At 41.8% G+C, this 19,975-nt stretch overlaps 2 protein-coding genes across 6 annotated transcripts in view; one reads left to right on the top strand and one right to left on the bottom strand.

The window, feature by feature from the left end:
* Positions 1 to 4,102: 4,102 nt before the first annotated feature.
* On the bottom strand, positions 4,103 to 6,670 carry si:dkey-251i10.3 (uncharacterized protein LOC553498 homolog). The gene has a single exon (XM_053439995.1). It carries the CDS (start codon positions 6,565 to 6,567, stop codon positions 4,297 to 4,299), a length of 2,271 nt encoding a protein of 756 aa, XP_053295970.1. The 5' UTR covers positions 6,568 to 6,670; the 3' UTR covers positions 4,103 to 4,296.
* A 5,861-nt stretch (positions 6,671 to 12,531) lies between these two features.
* Positions 12,532 to 19,975, top strand: part of ccdc93 (coiled-coil domain containing 93) — a 50,379-nt gene continuing 42,935 nt past the window's right edge. For all 5 annotated transcript variants that reach the window (XM_053439993.1, XM_053439992.1, XM_053439991.1 and 2 more), the window contains exons 1-2: positions 12,532 to 12,689; positions 13,080 to 13,193. In XM_053439993.1, the coding sequence (XP_053295968.1) occupies positions 12,591 to 12,689; positions 13,080 to 13,193 (213 nt within the window). In that variant the 5' untranslated portion in view covers positions 12,532 to 12,590. The remainder of the gene's footprint in view (positions 12,690 to 13,079; positions 13,194 to 19,975) is intronic.

Genomic DNA, 19,975 nt, shown 5'->3' with positions numbered 1-19,975 from the left:
AGTATTCTGAATTCAAGACAGCTGATTCACTAAATCTTTTGTTATTTATGTTTTATCTACTCACTGCACCCCTCATATTCCCATGGGATATTCACTTAACCCCAATAATTAGAATGATAAAGGAAGCCGGGTAGGTTAGAGTTGGGTATGGGGGTTTTCAATTAGCTGTCAAGGGCTACTTTAAGGGCCCCTGATGCAGCCAGAGAACAGCCAGAGGTACGGTTCATCATCCGGCCTGTGGGCCTTTTCATTATCATACCACTGAGTCCTACTGTCATTTCCTTCATTATAAATGTGAGTGATGGCGTGTGCGTGTTGGGCTGGGGTTTGGATGGGATGGAGGGGTGGGGCCAGGTTGTCATCGTAAATGTCATCCCCATTGGACCAGTGCAGGTCCTGGCTTCAAAATAATAGCCCTGTGACCTCTCTGTTGTCTATAATTAACCTCTAACCCCCTCCCTCCCTTCCTCATCCACCAATCCCTAGACTGTCGTGATATGTGGGAGATCCTGTTTGCTAAGCCTCGCAACCCGTAGCCCCCAATTCTCTCACTACAGGCAAGGGAATAGAATAGAAAAAGGGTGTCAAAGAAACACAAGAAAATGAATGCTCCAGTGAACGTGTCATATAATTGGGATGACCTGAACACTCTACATACATAATGAGGAAAATGATTTGGCACTGCTTGACATTTGCTCTGAATCTGAATTAACCACAGCTCCAGCAGCAGGGGGAAAGCTAAGTTTGGACAGACAAGCTTAGCATGGCTATGAACAAAAGAGAAATGAGCTGGAAAACATAGGTACCTTGCTTGTGCAGGCATATTGACATTTACAACAACAATGACGCATCTGATGAGCAAATTATGACAATAGTATGTGTTGGCTAAATAAAGACAAAACTCATTAGAAAGTCAAATGATCCCTAATGGCTGTAGCTGACACTTCTACATAATGGCATTTTGAGGACGTGCCCACAAACAATTAACTAATTAACTAGCAAAGACAGAATTTTACACATAGACATAGATGAGACAAATAAAGTGAAAGCTTTTCTGTATCTTGAGCAGCATCAGGGAGCAAAGGCATCTCTCATTTTAGGGCAGTGTGTGCTGCAGTGTGTGCTGCATTTCTGTCTGTGCAAATTATTGCTGAGGATATGCAAATGCTCTGTTGCTTGAAGCACCATGGAAGCTATACCAGCATGTGTGTGGCATATTGAATGATAATGACAAAGTGGGTTATATCCCCTGTGAGCAAGCCTGTGGAACAATGATTACAGTTTGGCCAGTGTGTCCTTAGCAAGACGTTGATTCTAATGCTAATCAAAGCAGCTGTCCATTGAAATATATATCTGTACTTGCCATGCAGGAGGAAATAAGATGGAATATCACAGTTAGCTGTAATTGTATAAGGAAGTCCTTCTTATTTCTGCTCAAAATAAATTATACAGTGGCTTTTGCGATCTTAACTCATTGCACCATCTGCTGGCCATAGACAGGTTCCAGGGTTAATCAAGATTCTTTTTGTTCTTGGACACACTGAAGCAATTATCTACCACTGAGCATACATTATTGATGTATGAGCTTGACTGTATTGTGCACTATTCAATTTGTTCTTTGAGCTGGGGAGTCTGTAAAGATGACACAGTAATGTCTCCTCTTTGAATTTACTTTATTTTTATTCAGAGGAGGGTAGCAAGACAGCAAGCTGAGGCACAGTGATGCTCAGCTGCACACTCCATGTAGGTTAATGGAAGGGAGGAGAGTCTGAGCTCATGCTGCCTCTGATAGGCTGGTCAGCGATGTGCAGCTTCTCCGCAGAACAACCTGTCACTATTAATCAGAGGCCATCTCTTAACAGCCAGCCAAGGCTATCGGAGAGGTGAGCCCATTGCTATTCAGGACGAAACAGATGATAAATCATTTGTACATAATTAGTGCTCAGCAAGGTTACAACTGACACGTATTTTCATCTTAATTAGGAGGTAAATTTGTTCCATTAATTTAATTTGGTGCGCATGAGCAGCTCTATACCTATCTAAATTAATCTTACACCTGCCAGCAGGGTATGGTGTTGGGCCTTGGATTACAGGAGGAAATCCTCCTATCAGTTTCATACACAGACCACTGAGGCAGCCAGACTAAAGTTAAGCAGCAGTGGCATAACAAAAAAAATCTTTGAACATCTACTACTGTTTTTAGAAGATAAACACCATTAAAAGTATTTAACTCTACTTTACTGTTAATGAAAGTGAACTCATTGAATTAGTTTCCATGATGATTAACAGACTCTCAACATAAAACTGTTCACACTGCAAGAAGTGAACAGAAAATAAACAAGTATTGCATCTCCTTAATCCTCCTAAATCCTAAAACAAATACTTAAGGCTATCTCACAAGTGGTTATAATGGAGTAAAATATGTAACATTATCAGAGATGTAGGACATTCATATACACAGCTTTCTGAATTCCAGCCACAGCAGCCTTTCATATATTTGAGTCAGAATAACCATCTAATCTTGTTGCAGTCCAGTGGGCAGGGATACGTCCAAGGACTAGGTCTCTTTTCACCGCTGAAGGGTGTATGAAGCTGTAGTAATTGACCCAAAAAGGTGGTTCAATAGAGAGGAAGGTGGAGAATGACTGATTTAGTAACTATAAGGTTTCTAATGGAATTCTCCACTGCTTCTCGGGCACTCAAGCTGACAACCATTACCTGAACTGATGCATAGTCCATTACAGCATCCCCTGCTTTAATAGAGTGTCTATCATGTGAAATACAGAGACGTCAGGTGCCAAAGCATGCACTTTCACCCATGTGGGAAGGTTTAACACAACTGTAATGGCTTTTATTTTAGAAACTGCTGCATGCTCTCACAAATGTGCTTAAAATCAAGGGTGAAAGAGGAGAAAGGATGTCAAGCACAGATGTGTAAAAGTCTGCTGTTAGACGGTGTATAACTCATGAAAGTGCCCCATCTCTCTTTCTGGCAGGGCAGTAGAAACTTCCACACTTACCAGCGCTTAACTAAGTTTGAGCAGACTGACAACCGGCTTCAATGACATAATGCTCTAAATGATTTGATGAATGGTCTATAAAATACTGATCAGTTTCATAAACCTCAGTGGTCCAAAAAGATTTGCATTTAAAAAATGTATAAATTTGAAAATCCTTAAATATAACTGAGATATCAAACTAAGGATTGTTTGATAAATAACTTCATTCAAATCATCAATTATCAAAGTAATGTGTAATTTTTTAATGACTAATTGATTCTGCTTTGTATCAAACTGTCAATGTGGCTTTGTAGTTTGTAATGTTACGAGCAAAAGAAAGCTGCAATAGTTTTTGATAACTTGAGGAATTATTAACATGGTTTCTTTCATTTGACAAAATGTACACGAGTTCTTAAATGTTGACACTAGCAACTGAACAAGAACTTTGTGTAAATAAAACCCAAGTGAAATGTAAACCAGTAGATTTAATTTAATAGTAACAGGTAAAATTAGACCAAACATACATATTGCATACAAATCATTAATTTAACGTCTCCTCCAATTCATTTACTGCTATTATTATATTATGATCCAATTATAAAAGTTTACAATGCCACGTTTATTATGATTGTGTAACCTTAATGCTCCCTTTTTATTCACTTCACATTTGCCCTAATGGATCTTCAAAATAGGGTTTGATAGCATTTATTTTTTACCATGTACATCAGTCTACAGCATGTGTCAGCAGTAAACTCAAATGCTGTATTGTCACTACAGGTAGTTTTGAGGTTCTGGACCATACCAGCATGTAAATACAATAAATCTTTCACCAAAGTATTTAAATGCATAAAAGTGTTGGAATTAGCACCCTTACCAGATTTCTGTTAAAAACCTTTAAATTTATCAACAAAAACAGGTATATGATAACATTTAAAAGCACCAATTCTGCATTATTAGCCCTTTTACTTTTGATTATCTGGAGAAATTGTCTCTTTAGTCCTTGTAAACTTTTGTTTAACTCACAGGTTACACAGCTACACATTGTAAGACAACCAACTACAGGGTGAACCCAAACAGCAGGTGATAATGAGTTTGCAAAAATCTTTAACTCCAAAGACATTTATTTCAAATAATTTGATACAATTTGAAATACTCAAGAAAAGCATAGATTTCAGTATAGATATTAGACTGATCTTCATCCCATACAGATAATTTATTGTTGGCACGGTCATGTTTAGTGGAAAAAGGCTTCAACCTCATCTAATTCTGATCATTTCAGTATTATTTGTTATCCACACTACAGCTTCTTGTTCTTCACCAGCTCCTCCCGAGCCATGGGCTCAATGATGGAGCCCAGCTGGGTGATGACCTTCGGCTTGGTGATCTTTTTAACAGTGTGCTCTGTGTTCCAGGTGCGGCCCACGGGAGAACGGACGGTGCTCTCAAACTGCATGTGGTTCTCAAAGGGAAAGGGCAGAGAATTCACCTGGTGGAGGCTAATGGAGCAGTTTCTCTTCTCCGAGATGATGACACTGGGCAGGTGCTGATCTTTCCTGGGTGGAGGCAGCACAGTCTTGATCCTGAACCTCCTGCGTTTGTTGCGAGATGGCTTAAGCCCACCTCCTCCCCACTCTCCCCAGCCAGGCAGCGTCAGGTCCACCACCTTAGGTCTTCCTGCATCTTCTTGATTCCTCTTGTCCCTAAGGAAGTCTGAAATGACATCATCTCCAGCAAAGGCCTCTTTAATGAGCCCCCTCTGTTCCAGCTTTTCATCCGAGTCCTCTGTGTCCTCCACTGCTGGGGCAATCGGGACTTGGATCACTTTTGCCTCTGTGGTGAGAACTTCTTTCAGCTCAGTCCCTCTTTTCCTTTTTCGTTTTTTTCCTGTCTTCAGAGCTGCTGACGGCAGTTTTTCTGTGGCTTGGATGGGCTGTGGCTGAACAGGTGCTTCATCAGTTGATAACTCCTGACTGAGAAACTCCACATCCTCCGGAGTCCTGATTCTCTCCCCTTCTTCCAGCTGAGCGGAGTCTGTTTGGTTGGCATCCTCTGCTGAATCAGCCTGTACTGCTTCGGCATCCTGACGAGAGTTTGCTATAACTTGGAAAAGACTTTTGAACTCAGACAGCTGCTTCTCCTCTTTGTTGGAGGTATATTCTGCTGCAGCTTTATTGTCATGATCCACAAATATCACAGGCATGTTTTCAGCCTCTTGAACCAGACGCAGTTTCCTCCTGTGACCAAATTCTCTGAGGAGCGCTTCCTCCGCAGTTTCCTCCACCTCCTCAAAATTCACTTCTTCAGTTTTATTTCCCACCACTACGGCCCCCTCATCTGTGAAGTCAAGATTGTCAATCCTCTCTGAAGGTTGCTCAGAGAGCTTTCCTCTCATCCAGGGATTTGAAGAATCCAGCCCTCGCTCCGTATCATTTACAAAACCCGGCATCAATTCTGGAGAGCCTACCTCTTCCTCCTCCTCATTATTGAGTGATGTCATCAGCTTCTGGGTCAGCTCTTTGTTCACCTCCAATTGCTGCTGCATTGCTTTGCGAGCCCCCTTGTCATATTTAGAAATGATAACATTTGATTTGGCCCACTTGCCACTGTTCTGATGCTTCAGTGACATCCTCTCCTGCATTCTGGCAAGCTCCACTTTATTCAGCTCTTCTATGGCAGCTGCTGGGTTTGTCTTAATCATCTCATCAAACTGCTTCAAGAAGTCTTTACGTTTGGCCTTATTATGCACTTTGTGGTATTTCTTGCTCTTAATTTTTCTCTCTCTCCGGGCCTTGGCTTCGTAGTAGGACTGCAGTGCCCGGGCCTTCTGTAGCTCTGCACGGCGGATCTTGGCCTCCTCAAGGCTCATGGCGCTCAGAGAAGCCTCCTCAGCAGGGGTCAGGATGGGGTCATTGATGGGCTGCTTGTTGGCAGATAGAAGGGCAAAAATGTCCTGCTCGAGGGGGGTTTGTACCTTCCATCTGGTCACAACCCTCTCCATAGCTTTGGGGCCAGTAGGCTCCTGATTAAGAGGGAAGAGCAACTGCTCGGCCCTCTGGTTCTGTTTAATAACACCTTTCCACTTAGATACCTCTGTAGATGCCTTCTGAAAAGCAACATCTCTCTGGATCCTCTCACTTTCCTGCTTACTGAGAGAACATTCGATGGTCTTTTTACTTTGCTCTAGGTTCTTCAGCTGCTTCTTGGTCTTGGCCGGGACTGCGGGGTTTTTGTCCACAGTCACGATGAGCTCCGAAAGGTCCATTTTGTCGCCCTCCCCCTCCGCTGTGACGGTAAAGTCCGACATGTAGACGGATGCCTCGGATCGCTCCGCCAGCTTTTTCTTCCTCTGAACCCCGAGAGCGTTGATAGCTTCCAGCAGCTTCTGGCGTTTTCGTTCATCATTGTAGCCGTCGTCCCCCTCCTCTTCCTCGCTGGTGATGTTTACATCTGCCTCATTCAAACGCTCTTCCTCTTCGTCGTAGACCACATGTTTCTTCGTCTCCGACCCTTCGCTGCTCTTTTTAACTCTCTTTGAGCTCATCGTCTTAGTCTTGGACATTTTAGCCATGCTGCAGTCACCACACAAGTGTACGGGATGGTAAACACGTGTACCGTCCGTACCGTCAACCAGAACGTTGTCGGTGAACACTTGCCGTAATGCGAGCAGTTATGTCGTAATTTATCTTCTTCTTTACATTTTATGGCGGTGACACAAGGGCGTGTTACCGCCCCCAGCTGGAGACAAGGTGTTATAGTGAAACAGATGTTCGGTATCACTCTCGGTCATTTTTATTATCGTATAATCCGTGATCCGCTTTAAAATACAGCGAAAAAGCAATGATTTATTTTCGTTTTGAACCACTAATGGTTGCATTTTTATTTCCTAATCAAGAATGCAATAAATCAAATTTAACAAACGTCCCTATTTGGATTACTTCTTTACATTTCCCAAATGCTTTAAAAAGCAGACAAATGACCTGGAAGTGAAAGAAAATATTTCAAAAATAAAATCGAATAAGAATGTTAGATTTGTGTATGTACACAATACACTTGTCAATATTAAATAAAGGGCTTAACTGTTGTTTTATTTTAATTAAGAAATAAAATACATGTCACGGTATGAATTAGCCTAATTTAATCAGGTTTTTGGAATAGTCTGTGTTCTCTTTCCCAAATAGTGACCAAATGATCGAGAGTGACCAGCAAATGTCTCCACAGGCCTCCTCATTCCCCATAGACTATAGACTTAACCACCTAATTCTAACTTTTAATGGCCATTTTCGTTCCAATACGATCATGCCACATCATTAGCTACCAGGGCAAAGTCTACAGAAGGGGTGTCATCGGTTTCTAAGGTTCCACTTCTGTGTACTTTGTATTGCTTTGAATAATGCTGAAAGTTCAAGGTAATAATAATATTTCCTTGCATGTTAGAAAATAAAAAATTTATGAAAATGGGAAATTAACAGAAACATGCATTGGTTAAATTCCCGGACTTCCTATGTCTGGGATGCCTTTTCAATTTCACTTTTCTGATTTCAATGACTTGTAGCTAAATGTTATTCATAACCTTTACATTCTTGAAGAGAACGATCCGATAATATCTGAGTGCAAGCACACAGTTTGAGCAGAAGGAAAGCTAATTTAAGTCCAAAAAGGGGCTATTTGAGTGAAAAGAAATACAAAATCTGAACATAAATACAACAAGTCATGCTCTCAAACTGAAAGATCAAGCTCTTTAATAAAGATATGAAAAAAGCTCCAGAGATTGGCACCAGGATCTAGTTTCAAGGTACTTCTCTGGACACCAATTAATTGCACAGAGTGTTATTGATAAGCGGCATTGACGAGTTTCTTTATCAACAATAAATATTTAATAAAAATAACTCAAAATAAAAATAAAAACAGGGTCTGGAACTGCAAGGGAGAAACAAAGGTTAATAGACAAACATTCCAGCCGACTTAAACAATGAAAAAAATGGAGGATGTGAGCTGAGGCCACATGTGGAGAGCCAGTCTTACTAAAGCGTGCCCAGGGGTGCCACCAGCTACTCACTTTGGGTGCATCACAGCAAAGCACAGCAACAATGGTGCACACAACACTCATATTCCAGTGCTCTCACTTACATGCATTGATGTGGGGACCCCAACCGGAATGCCTAGCCTCCCAGTAGTTTGGCACTCAGCTGCACTGAAACAAAAAACTAATGTAGAAATTAAGAATATAACCGATCACGGTGTAACCCAGTTAATCTAATAAACAAAGATAACAATTAAAAAAAAACAAGCAATAAAGTAAACCCTATCAGAAAGGAACAATCAATCAATCAATCAAATTTTATTTGTATAGGCCGTATTCACAAATTACAATTCATCTCATAGGGCAACAATACATTATTACATTCCATTTAGCTTACCCTTTTATCCAAAGTAACTTACAATAAGTGCATTAAACCATGAGGGTACAAACCCAGAACAAATATAATAAAGAAAGTACAATTTTCTTCCAGAAAGCCAAACTAGAAAGTGTCAATTAAGTGGTACTAAATTTTAACCCTAACTTTTTTTTTTTTATTCAAGATATAGTCGGATGAGTTTTTATGTTTTTAGTTTGCGGCGGAAGATGTATAGAACATATAGGACAGCAAATAGTTGGGATTTTGTTGAGTGTTTAGCTCGCAGTGAGGAAGAAACAAGCCGATTGGCAGATGCAGAGCGGAGTGGACAGGCTGGGGTGTGAGGTTTGACCATGTCCTGGATGTAGACTGGACCGATCCGTTCACACCATGGTACGCAAGTACAAATATTTGGAAACGGATGCATGGAGCCACTGGTAACAAGTGAAGGGAGCAGAGGAGTGGAGTAGTGTGAGTGAACTTAGTTAGGTTAAAGACCATTCGAGCTGCTTCATTCTGGATGAGCTGCAGAGGTCGGACGACACTAGCAGGTAGACTTGCCAGGAGGGAGTTACAATAGTCTAGGCGTGAGATGACCAGAGCTTGGACCAGAACCTGTGCCGACTTCTGAGTGAGAAAATACGTATTCTCCGGATGTTGTGCAGCAGAGATCCTCTACGAGTTACCTGGTAGGTACGTTCTTTGAGGTAGGATGTATGGAGGGAGAGTTTAGAGCCTGAGACACCACCATCCCCGGGTCAAACCCTTACTGGCATCTCACCACCATCCGACTCAAAGGTCAACCATGACAGGGCGGCGGCCACATCTGTGAAAGCTCTGAACGTAGCATTGCTGCTGCTCGCCTACTAGGCTGAGTTGGAGGATGATATGGTGACTTCACTCACCCCGGCAGTATGGGATGAGCTGCGTCTGCACATGGGTGCATATCAGGTCTCTGGAAAAGCCATGGCCCTGATGATCCCCCAGGTTAGAGCTTGGTGGCTAAACTTATCTAGCCTCTCCAAGAAAGAAAAGACCCTACTCCTCGATGTTTCCGCATCCCGAAGCCTCGGACTCATCCTCAGGCTGGCGGCCGGGGCCAGAGCAAGCCACCAGAGTATCACCTGTTGCACTTCTACTAATGAGGAAGGACAGTGTCACCCAGACGCCTGCTTCCCTCACGGCAAAAGATGTTCTGTTCCAAGGGGCTTTTTCCAGACCTGCAAAAGGCAGGCAGGGGGAATGTTGGGTTCACAAGAACACTAATAGGCGAAAGATCAGCGCTGCAGAGAGCTCTGTGGACCTGCAGCCAAGTGTTCCCCAAAGCACAAACTCAAACCTGTGCTCAAACACACACCAAACCCCTTTCCTTTCTGTGAGATTTTCATAAACATCACATGCGGTGCACATCCAGGCCACGGGCGGAGGGTGCAGCCTCATTTGTTCATAAAGAGCATAAAAAAACAAACATTAATATAAATGATGAGGAACAGAGCATGGTCGTTTGAGCATGCATGACACCACAAGGGGGCAGTATAACTCCACTTATGGGGTAGCAAGCCAGCCTGAATTATAGTCCTGCGACTGCAACCGCGGAAGGCCACGCAGCTGCATCGACGGAATCGTTTTGGTTTATACTTCTCTAAAGGCCAATGTATGCTTCTGCGTTTTGACGGACACGGACAGATAGGACCGCCCTCTCCAACGTGGAACGCCCTCTCCGTGCCTCTCCGAGGCTCCTCGGAGAGCTTTTCATGCAGCTCTCATTTAAGGCCTTAAGGCCTCAGTATGCTTCTCCGAGTCCGTTTCGGAAGGACGGACGGACGGATCGGACGGACCCTTTTTGATTTATAGTTCTACGAGCCTTTTTGTTGTGAAAACAATTCACCGCCAGAACAGTAGATGGCGAAACGGAAGTCGAGCTTAGAGAAGCCTACCTCATGAGGTATATAGAAGAAGTCCACGTGTTCTTTAGCTTCAGCACAGAGGTTGATAAACTGGACAAACTTAAATCGTACTTCATTTGTATTGTTTTCCTTTAATTTCATGAGCTCTTTCAGCACTTCCATCAACCTTTTAGCTTGTTTGCATCTCAAGTTTTTTGTGTTCTGACAATTTTCAATGAACAAAGCCCTTGGCAGTGTGTTTGATAACCCTTATTTCCATCTCAACATCGCCATCTTGTAACTGGGCATCAGACTTGACAACAAACATATTTGTTCACTGTCCCTGTAAGACTCTTATTGTGATCCAGGAAGAAAGACGAATGCCAATGGCAAAAATGTTTCAAAGAGTTGATATCGTTGTGAGATTGTAGTACGATTCAGTCAACCAACTTCATTATAGTAGACGTTTTCCAATACAGCTTACTATATATGTATAGCTCTCCAATAAAGCTTATAATACTGCACATACCTACTCTTCCTGTACGTCAGCACTCGTGGTTTCCAATCTTGTCAGTCAGATTAGCACAGGTGGCGACAATGTCCTCTTGACGCAGGATGGCGGTGTCAGGTTTGTGGGTTAAAACAATCCTTGTTCAAATTTAATGGTTCACAAGCTCGAGTTTCACTCATAGAGAAAGTTACTTCCTAATTTTCATGGCAATTTTCAACATTTCCTGTCCTTTTTCTGCGGTTGCCATTACTACACAGGTGGAATAAGCAGTGATCTTACGCGGACACATCAACAGATTGTCCATCCGATACTTGCACTTTAGTTTGTTGTTTATTGAGATGTTGTTAATGACATGAACGTACCAGGTTTTCCAATTCTGTGAGTTGTGTGCTGCACTGTTCCTGGTCTGGGAGAACTGTGTGCTGTCCCTCCACCTGTGCCTTCCATTCCCTGTCACCTATGTCCCATTATGTGCATTGTACATCTAATGACCGCCACCAAGAATCCAAAATATTACTGAGGGTTATTTAACGAAAACTATATGACATGCTAACAATAAACATAACTGGCTCTTACAGTTATTCAGGCGAGAGCCGGAGCAGCCCGGTGCAGCAGACAGAGGCAGGAAGTGACGTATAACTCTGCTTTGTAGATCACCTGTTTTTCTTGACAAAAGACACCTGTGTCAGCTCTTATCACCACAAACTCACTTGACATCTTCGTTTGTGTCTTCCATGTGCGTATCGGCAATTTTTCACCGGGAGATATTATTTCCGTTTTGTTTTTGATTCTGAGGGAGAATATGTCTTTTATAAATTCAATGAACAAACGTGTTAAAACGTAGCTAATTACGTTGCTGATAATGAAAATTTAGGCCTGCCTACTTTATTTCTGCAGAAGATGCCTGATCTAGCTGTCTTTTGTAGTAATATGTAAACGTTACACCTAATTCAAAGATGAACACACATGTAAAACATTAGTTTTTTTTTTGGTCTTAGCTATTTATGTACGCACAAAATGTACGGTAGCTGTGCGCTATAATACAGTTTCCTTTCCAAAATAAAATGGCAAATCTTGAGAAAATAAGTTTTCAGTTTCTGACAGTTTCTGCAGAGGGAACATTTAATCATTACCCTACTCATAGAAAATAATGAATCAGATTTAATTGAAAATAAAATTAAAAGGAAATGGAGGATTCACATCACTTCTGGATCATGTCATGAGAAGAGAGCAGATGTTCTGTTTTTTATATTTACGTGGTGTATACCTGTATACATGAAGGATAAAGTACATATTGCACACACCTTCAAATAACTCAGTTAATTTAAACAGTACAAGGTACTGCAGCTGCCAAATAATAAATCAAATTGTTTTAAATATAGATTTTATACAATGTGGAACTACATTTATCATGTAAGTGAAGAAGGTGTACTGTCGTTTTACATAATATTTCGTTTTATTTTATACAAATATTACAGTGAGACAACCGCAGTGCTCTCAATACGAGCAGAGACGTGATATTATCAAATCCGCGGTACCAATTGCTGAATGGCGTACTGCGTCTTTCCGTCCCCGTGTGTTTGCTCTGGCGAGTCCAATCTTCCACGTATGCCACGAACTTGCTATTGATAAACTAAAGAATTCGAAGAGCTCTTATTATAGCAACCGCTGAAATACTTCCGGGTTATTTCACTCATTTCTAACTAAATGGCCTATTCGATCGATTCGAGTGCACCCAAAGACGTGTACGTCACATTTTGCGATCATGTGACCTATCACGCGCATCGTTTGGTTCAATATGGCGACCATGATGGCGACGGCTTCGTCTGTTTTCCTCAGAGTGAGAACTGGGTCGAAGATAGGTGCCCAATATGACCAAGAAGGCAACCTTATCCAGGTAAATACAACTTATTAACACTGCAAAAATGTAACTGTGAAACAGCAGAAATTTGTCAACACATTACATGGACGCTGGTTATCTAACGGTGGAAAAAGCTAACCCATTCGAGATAACGTTATTTAAATGTTATTCAAGCGTTTACTGTTAGCGTAAGGACAATGTGAAGAGCAACTGTGGAGAAATGTCAAGCAAAGTGGGACATCAGATGAGAACAGTCCCCCCTGCTCGCCTCTTTTATCACATGACGCCTAGAAGCAAGCTGAATTAGAAAACTTCACTGCTTTGTGGGAGTCATTGTCTCCATCCGAAGCAGCCTAGTTTCTGTCTGACTGACGTATACGTTGCTGTTGCTGCCGCTGATTATGATGATGCCGTGTCTGGCTCCAGGTGGAAACCAGAGAGGACGAGGAGCAGAGTTTCAAACTTTCGGAGATCCTGGAGCTCCTGCTGGCAGCTGGTTACTTCCGAGCCAGGATAAAAGGACTGTCACCTTTTGATAAGGTACACACTGGATCTGTTAAAATATGGTGTTGGGAAAACGGATGAATTAATGCTTGTGCAGTTGAACAAATATCTAAACAAGAATTCCTACATTAATGTAGTCAATTTACAAGAATGAAAGTCGGATATTCACTATAACTTCAAGAGAAAAAAAAAAAAAAAAATCCTTTAAAATACACTCAAACAATTAAGTCACATATTTGAGATTTGGTGCAGAAGGAACTACAACAAACGGGACAGTGGATGTTATCTTAGCTGGTAATTCAATTGAACTTGTGGTACTGCAGAACAAAAGTTGTCACATCATTCAAAGTAGTGTTATTTTTCTTATGAATAGACTCGATTCCAAATATGTAAAGTCTTAATGCTTATGATAATATGCAGATATGGCCAAAGCTGCCCATTAGTCCATGTTTGTCTGGGATTGTTTCCTTTTTTCCGAGATGCTGGCTCCATAAGGATCTATTGTAATACAGCCACACACAGTGGACTGTAGCCGAGAGGGGAAATGCTGCGGTTAATCACACCTGGGGTCTCATTTATTAATATAAATTTATAAAACTTGATGGGAAAGTTTGCGCATTTCCACTAAAGCTCTGACCCAATTAATATGAACGTTTTGGAGAGGGGAAAGTGGCCAGAAGTGAGGTAGTGATATTAAGCCTGAATATTGATCCACTTCATCATTGACATTAAAATCAACAGCTCGAGTTGTATCTGTACAACAGTATATGCTCCACACGAACCTTTTAATTACAAGTTACAGAGCCGAGTCATTAGTAGTTTTTAATAATATCTTCTAACGCTGTGCATGTATCATAAAATCGCTGCAGTGAACTTGACTGTGCCATCAGAGCGCACAGAGCACACTGGAGATCACTTACATGAAATGAAGACAAACTATTCAATTTCCAAATAATATCCCAGTTGGGAGGTTAGGATCCACTGATGTGAGGTCATCGGTCGATTGCTCTAAATAATGAAATACTGCCGTGACACTTCGTAATGCTGCGTGATGGATGAATGCGAATGGAAGGTTGAGGAAATGAGGGTTCAGCGATCACAAAGCTTTTTTGTCCCTTGATTATGAATGATCAGCTGATAAAGATTCTATAGATCTGTGATCTTTGTGCTTAACTGAGTCCAATATCATACAGATCGACCGACAATACCAAACCATCCCATTAGAAACACAGGCATATAATAATAATTCTGTTAAATTGTATAGATTAGAGACAGGACATCTGCTCTGAATTTAATAATCCTGCAGTTTTCCAAGTTCCCCTACACTCTGAGAGTGTTTTTTTTTTTTTATTTGCCGCCACCTTTGAATAGGATCTTTTTTATTTCAGGCTCCCTGTTATCTCTATAGTCTTCACTCTCACTCACTATATGATCCGCAGCAGCAGTGTATCAGTGTTTTTTCTTTATTAATCAAATCACTGCTGTCCCATAAAATCGCTCTTCACCTCCACTTCACTAACAAACACTTCGATGTCAGTTTCAGAAAGTTTCGCTTCCTCTTCTCATCGCTTGGTTTTATTAATCATAATCTTCTTTTGCGTACGCCATTTCCTGCTTCTGTGCGCACATCTTCATTTAGTATGAATCCCATGCACTGTTTTATAAATGAGACCCTGGGTTGGTCAGATGTAGCAGTATTATGCGGGCCAGGGGAACTGCCTCGCCTGACGCCAGAGCCACACTTGCTGCAGGTGCGCTACGGAACGGCCGCAGACCGGCTCGCTTTCCATTTCCACGTCCATTTAACAGATCAGAGCCTTTTTTAACCAACGTTTGACACACAAATCTATGATTCATTAATATCTTCATACCTAAATTTATTCATACTCTGTGAATAAATTTAAAGCTTCCTTAGACCGTGCTAGGTACAAATGATGAAGGCCCGTCTGCCCCAGAAAATGTAAACACGCACTCTTTAAACTAAATTAATATAAATACTCTAATTTATTTAAATAAAAATAGTAGATAGACAGCAATAATTTAATTTAATAATGCATTGACCAATTGTATTTAAAAACTAGGAAATTTAAGCTCTTTCATCCTAATCATTTTTATTAATACCTGCTGAATTCATATTTATGTTTCCTGATAAACGGGGCGTCGCTTCTTGTGCAACACTGAAGTTAAAACACCACGTTAAGTCGTAATCTGTGGGAGAAACTTTTCTGTCAGCAGGAGTGTTTGTGAGTGTGTGTTCGTCTCTCTCCCTGTTCACACACAAACTGATAATCACATTTATTGAGTAATTATGATGTCAGATCATGACTCGGGATCATTCCGCTCACTCTAACCCTGATTTCACAAATGTGCGCGTCACCTAATATCTTGTGTTGTGTAGCAGGTTTAAACATGTTTCTCATGAACTCTAGAGCAACTCAAATAAACACAAAGTACAGTCCTGTACGTGTCCCAATTACTTGTGATCAGACGTGTTGAAGGCGACTAGCTGAAGTTCAAACCAAGCATCAGAATGGGGAAGAAAGGGGATTTAAGTTACTTGAAAGTGGCATGCTGGTTGGTGCCAGACGGGCTGGTCTTAGTACTTCAAAAACTGCTGATCTACTGGGATTTTCACACGCAATCATATCTACGTTTACAGAGAATGGACCGCAAAAGAGAAAATATCCAGTGATAAGCAGTTGTGTGGACAAAAATGCCTTGTTGATCACAGAAGAGAATGGGCTCGAGGTTCGAGATGATAGAAAGGCTACAGTAACTCAAATAACCACTCGTTACAACCAAGGTATGCAGAATACCATCTCTGAACGCAGAACACGTCAAACCTTGAAGCAGATGGGATACAGCCGCAGAAGAACACACCGGGTGCCACTCCTCTCAGCTAAGAACAGGAAACTGAGGCTGCAATTCGCACAGGCTCACCAAAATTGGACAACAGAAGATTGAAAAAACGTTGCCTGGTCTGATGAGTCTCGATTTTCAGCTGCGACGTTCAGATGGTAGGGTCAGAATTTGGCTTAAACAACATGAAAGCATGGATCCCTCCTGCCTTGTATCAACGGTTTAGACTGGTGGTGGTGGTGTTATGGTATAGTGGTGTGGGGGATATCTTCTTGGCACACACCCCTTAGTACCAATTGAGCATTGTTTAAATGCCACGCCTTGTTGAGTCTATGCTACGAAGAATTAAGGCAGTTCTGAAGGCAAAAGGGGGTCCAACCCGGTACTAGCAAGGTGTACCTAATAAAGTGGCCGGTGAGTGTATATTGACATGCAGAGCGTGAATGCGTGTCGCATTGATCATCATTATCAATAAAACTCAGTAACGTGAGCTCGCACTTTGTTAAAACTATTACAGTTTTATCGTAGACTATATATCCTGCACACCCCTAGTGCACGCAGGTCAGACTGGGAGTGAGGAAGAAACAGAGTCAGACACAGGACGACTGGACCTTTAATGTGCTTCTGTTCAGAAGCAGGGCTGATATTCAGCGGTGTCCACGTTGTGAAGCATCTAAGAGGAATGTCCACTGCCGCAGAGCTAAGCTCAGTGCAGGACACAGCATTCACCACCTCAGTTAATTCAGGCCAGGTGTAATTTTTTGTAAACATCGTCACTTTACAGAGGTCACGCTACAGAAAAGTATGTCTTTGTGTCTTCCACCTTTGTCGCCTTCAAAGGTCTTGAGATTCTTGTGTTTTTTACCTTTTCTCTCTTTTTAACTTCAACTGTTCTGCACACCGCTCTCTTCATGGCAGCGGATGTCCTTATATGGAGAAATAAAGGTATGGCAGTATGCTTATTGAAGAGAGCGAACACGCACCTGTCAATTTACAATGATTATGATTTACAAACAGACACTCCTGATCAAAATCTTGAGACCAGTTAAAAAATTGCATGAATTTGCATTTTGCACTGTTGGATCTTAGGAAGGTTCTAAGTAAAGCTTCAAAATGCAAAAAGAAGAAATTGGAACAAGAGACCAAAAGTTGTGAACAGGCACTTTATTGAAAACAACAATTTAACTCAAAGAGGCTGTTCATCAGCTGATCAAAAATTTAAGACCACAGCCTTTAAAAGCCAAAATCTGCATAAACAAGGCCTCTCACAACGTGCCATCGCTGCTGAGGTTGGACGCAGTAAGACAGTCATTTTGCATTTCTTAAAAGATCGTCAGGGTTATGGAACAAAAAAATCATGTGGTAGACCCAAAAAAATCTCACCGGTGCTGAGCCGGAGGATCCGAATGGCTGTCCGTCAAGACACGGGACGATCCTCGTCCCAAATTAAGGCTATTACTGGTGCTGACTGCAGCCCAATAACCATCAGACGGCATCTGCGAAGGAAGGGCTTCAAAAACAAGAAACGTCTTCAAAGGCCACAAAATTGCCCGTTTAGACTTTGTAAGGGACCACCAAACATGGGACATTCAAAAGTGGAAGAAAAATGTATACTCTGACGAGAAAAAATTTAACCTTGATGGTCCTGATGGCTTCCAACGTTACTGGCATGACAAGGAGATGCCACCTGAGATGTTTTCTACGCGGCACAGTGGAGGGGGCGCCATCATGATCTGGGGTGCTTTTTCCTTCAATGGAACAATGGAGCTCCAGGTTGTGCAGGGGCGTCAAACAGCAGCTGGCTATGTGGAGATGTTGCAGCGGGCATCCCTCATGACTGAGGGCCCTCGTCTGTGTGGTAACGACTGGGTTTTTCAGCAGGACAACGCTCCAATTCACAATGCCCGTCTGACCAAGACTTTTTTCCAGGAGAATAACATCACTCTTTTGGACCATCCTGCGTGTTCCCCTGATTCCGTTAGAGTTACAATTTAAATAGATGTTATTCAGAATACAGTTACATTGTTGAAATCAGTGGATTACATGACGGTAGTTCTGTTTCACGAGTTTATTCACTCTCTAAATAAATCAATTGAAATGCAGCAAATGCCTCTCATAAATCCGATATCAGAATAGTAGTGTGAGTGTGAAGCATATTATTGATCCAAGTCATCATTTACATTAAAATCACCAGCTTAGTTTTGCTCACGCGACATACACTCCTGATCAAAATCTTAAGACCAGTTAAAAAATTGCTAGAATTTGCATTTTGCACTGTTGAATCTTAGGAAGGTTCTAGGTAGAGTTTCAAAATGCAAAAAGAAGAAATGAGAACAAGAGCCCAAAAGTTGTGGGCAGGCAATTTATTGAAAACAACAATTTAACTGAAGTAGGCTGTTCATCAGCTGATCAAAAGTTTAAGACCACAGCTCAAAAAAAAACAAAAAAACTCCTAAAACAGAAATTAAAGTATCAAAAACTGACTCCGTAATGAGTAGCTCCACCATTATTGTTGATCACATCAAAAATTCGTTTTGGCATACTTGATGCAAGTGTTTCCAAAAGGCTAGTGCGAATGTTGCGCCAAGTGGTGAAGATGGCTTCACGAAGGGCATCCACTGTCTGGAACTGAAGTCCATTTTTGTAAACTTCCCTTGCCATCCATCCCCAAATGTTCTCAATTGGATTAAGATCAGGGGAACACGCAGGATGGTCCAAAAGACTGATGTTATTCTCCTGGAAAAAAGTCTTGGTCAGACGGGCATTGTGAATTGGAGCGTTGTCCTGCTGAAAAACCCAGTCGTTACCACACAGACGAGGGCCCTCAGTCATGAGGGATGCCCGCTGCAACATCTCCACATAGCCAGCTGCTGTTTGACGCCCCTGCACAACCTGGAGCTCCATTGTTCCATTGAAGGAAAAAGCACCCCAGATCATGATGGCGCCCCCTCCGCTGTGCCGCGTAGAAAACATCTCAGGTGGCATCTCCTTGTCATGCCAGTAACGTTAGAAGCCATCAGGACCATCAAGGTTAAATTTTTTCTCGTCAGAGAATAAAACTTTCTTCCACCTTTGAATGTCCCATGTTTGGTGGTCCCTTGCAAAGTCTAAACGGGCAATTTTGAGGCCTTTTTGAAGACGTTTCTTGTTTTTGAAGCCCTTCCTTCACAGAGGATCGTCCCGTGTCTTGACGGACAGCCATTCGGATCCTCTGGCTCAGCCGGTGAGATTTTTTTGGGTCTACCACTTGATTTTTTTGTTCCATAACCCTGAGGATCTTTTAAGAAATGTAAAATGACTGTCTTACTGCGTCCAACCTCAGCAGCGATGGCACGTTGTGAGAGGCCTTGTTTATGCAGTTCAACAATCCTGCCACGTTCAAAGACGGTGAGCTTTTTTGCCTTTGCCATCAAGAGATCTTCACAGTGTGATTACTTGACAGGAAATGACAGGGAATCCAAATTTTTTAACTGTTCTTAAGATTTTGATCAGGAGTGTATCTGTTCCACACCAACCTTTTAATTTAACAATATATAAAACAACTCACAGCAAATTACGTTTAGATTCCATTTAACAGCTGAGTTAAGGAGCCGAGTCTTTAATAGGTTTTAATAATATCTTCTAACACTGTGTGTATAGTCAAATCACTGCAGTGAACATAACTGTGACATCAGGCGCACAGTGCGACCTGGAGATCACTTACAAGAAATGAAGAAACTTTACAAACAATATCCCAGAGTGGAGGAAAGGATCCATTGATGTGAGGGAATCGTCCGATGCTCTAAATAAATAAATACTGCCGTGACTGGGGCGGGGATCTGCGTGATGTGTGCACGTGAATGGAAGGATGAGGAAGAATAGAGGGTTCAGCGATGTCTGATCAGCTGATATGGATTCTATTGATCTGTGATCTTTTTTTTACTTCAGGCTCCGTTCTTTCTCTCGCCTTCAGTCTCACA

Source organism: Pleuronectes platessa, chromosome 14 (genome assembly GCF_947347685.1).
Source record: "Pleuronectes platessa chromosome 14, fPlePla1.1, whole genome shotgun sequence".
In the NCBI taxonomy this organism is placed as follows: domain Eukaryota; kingdom Metazoa; phylum Chordata; class Actinopteri; order Pleuronectiformes; family Pleuronectidae; genus Pleuronectes; species Pleuronectes platessa.
This window is presented reverse-complemented; position numbering and strand designations above follow the sequence as displayed.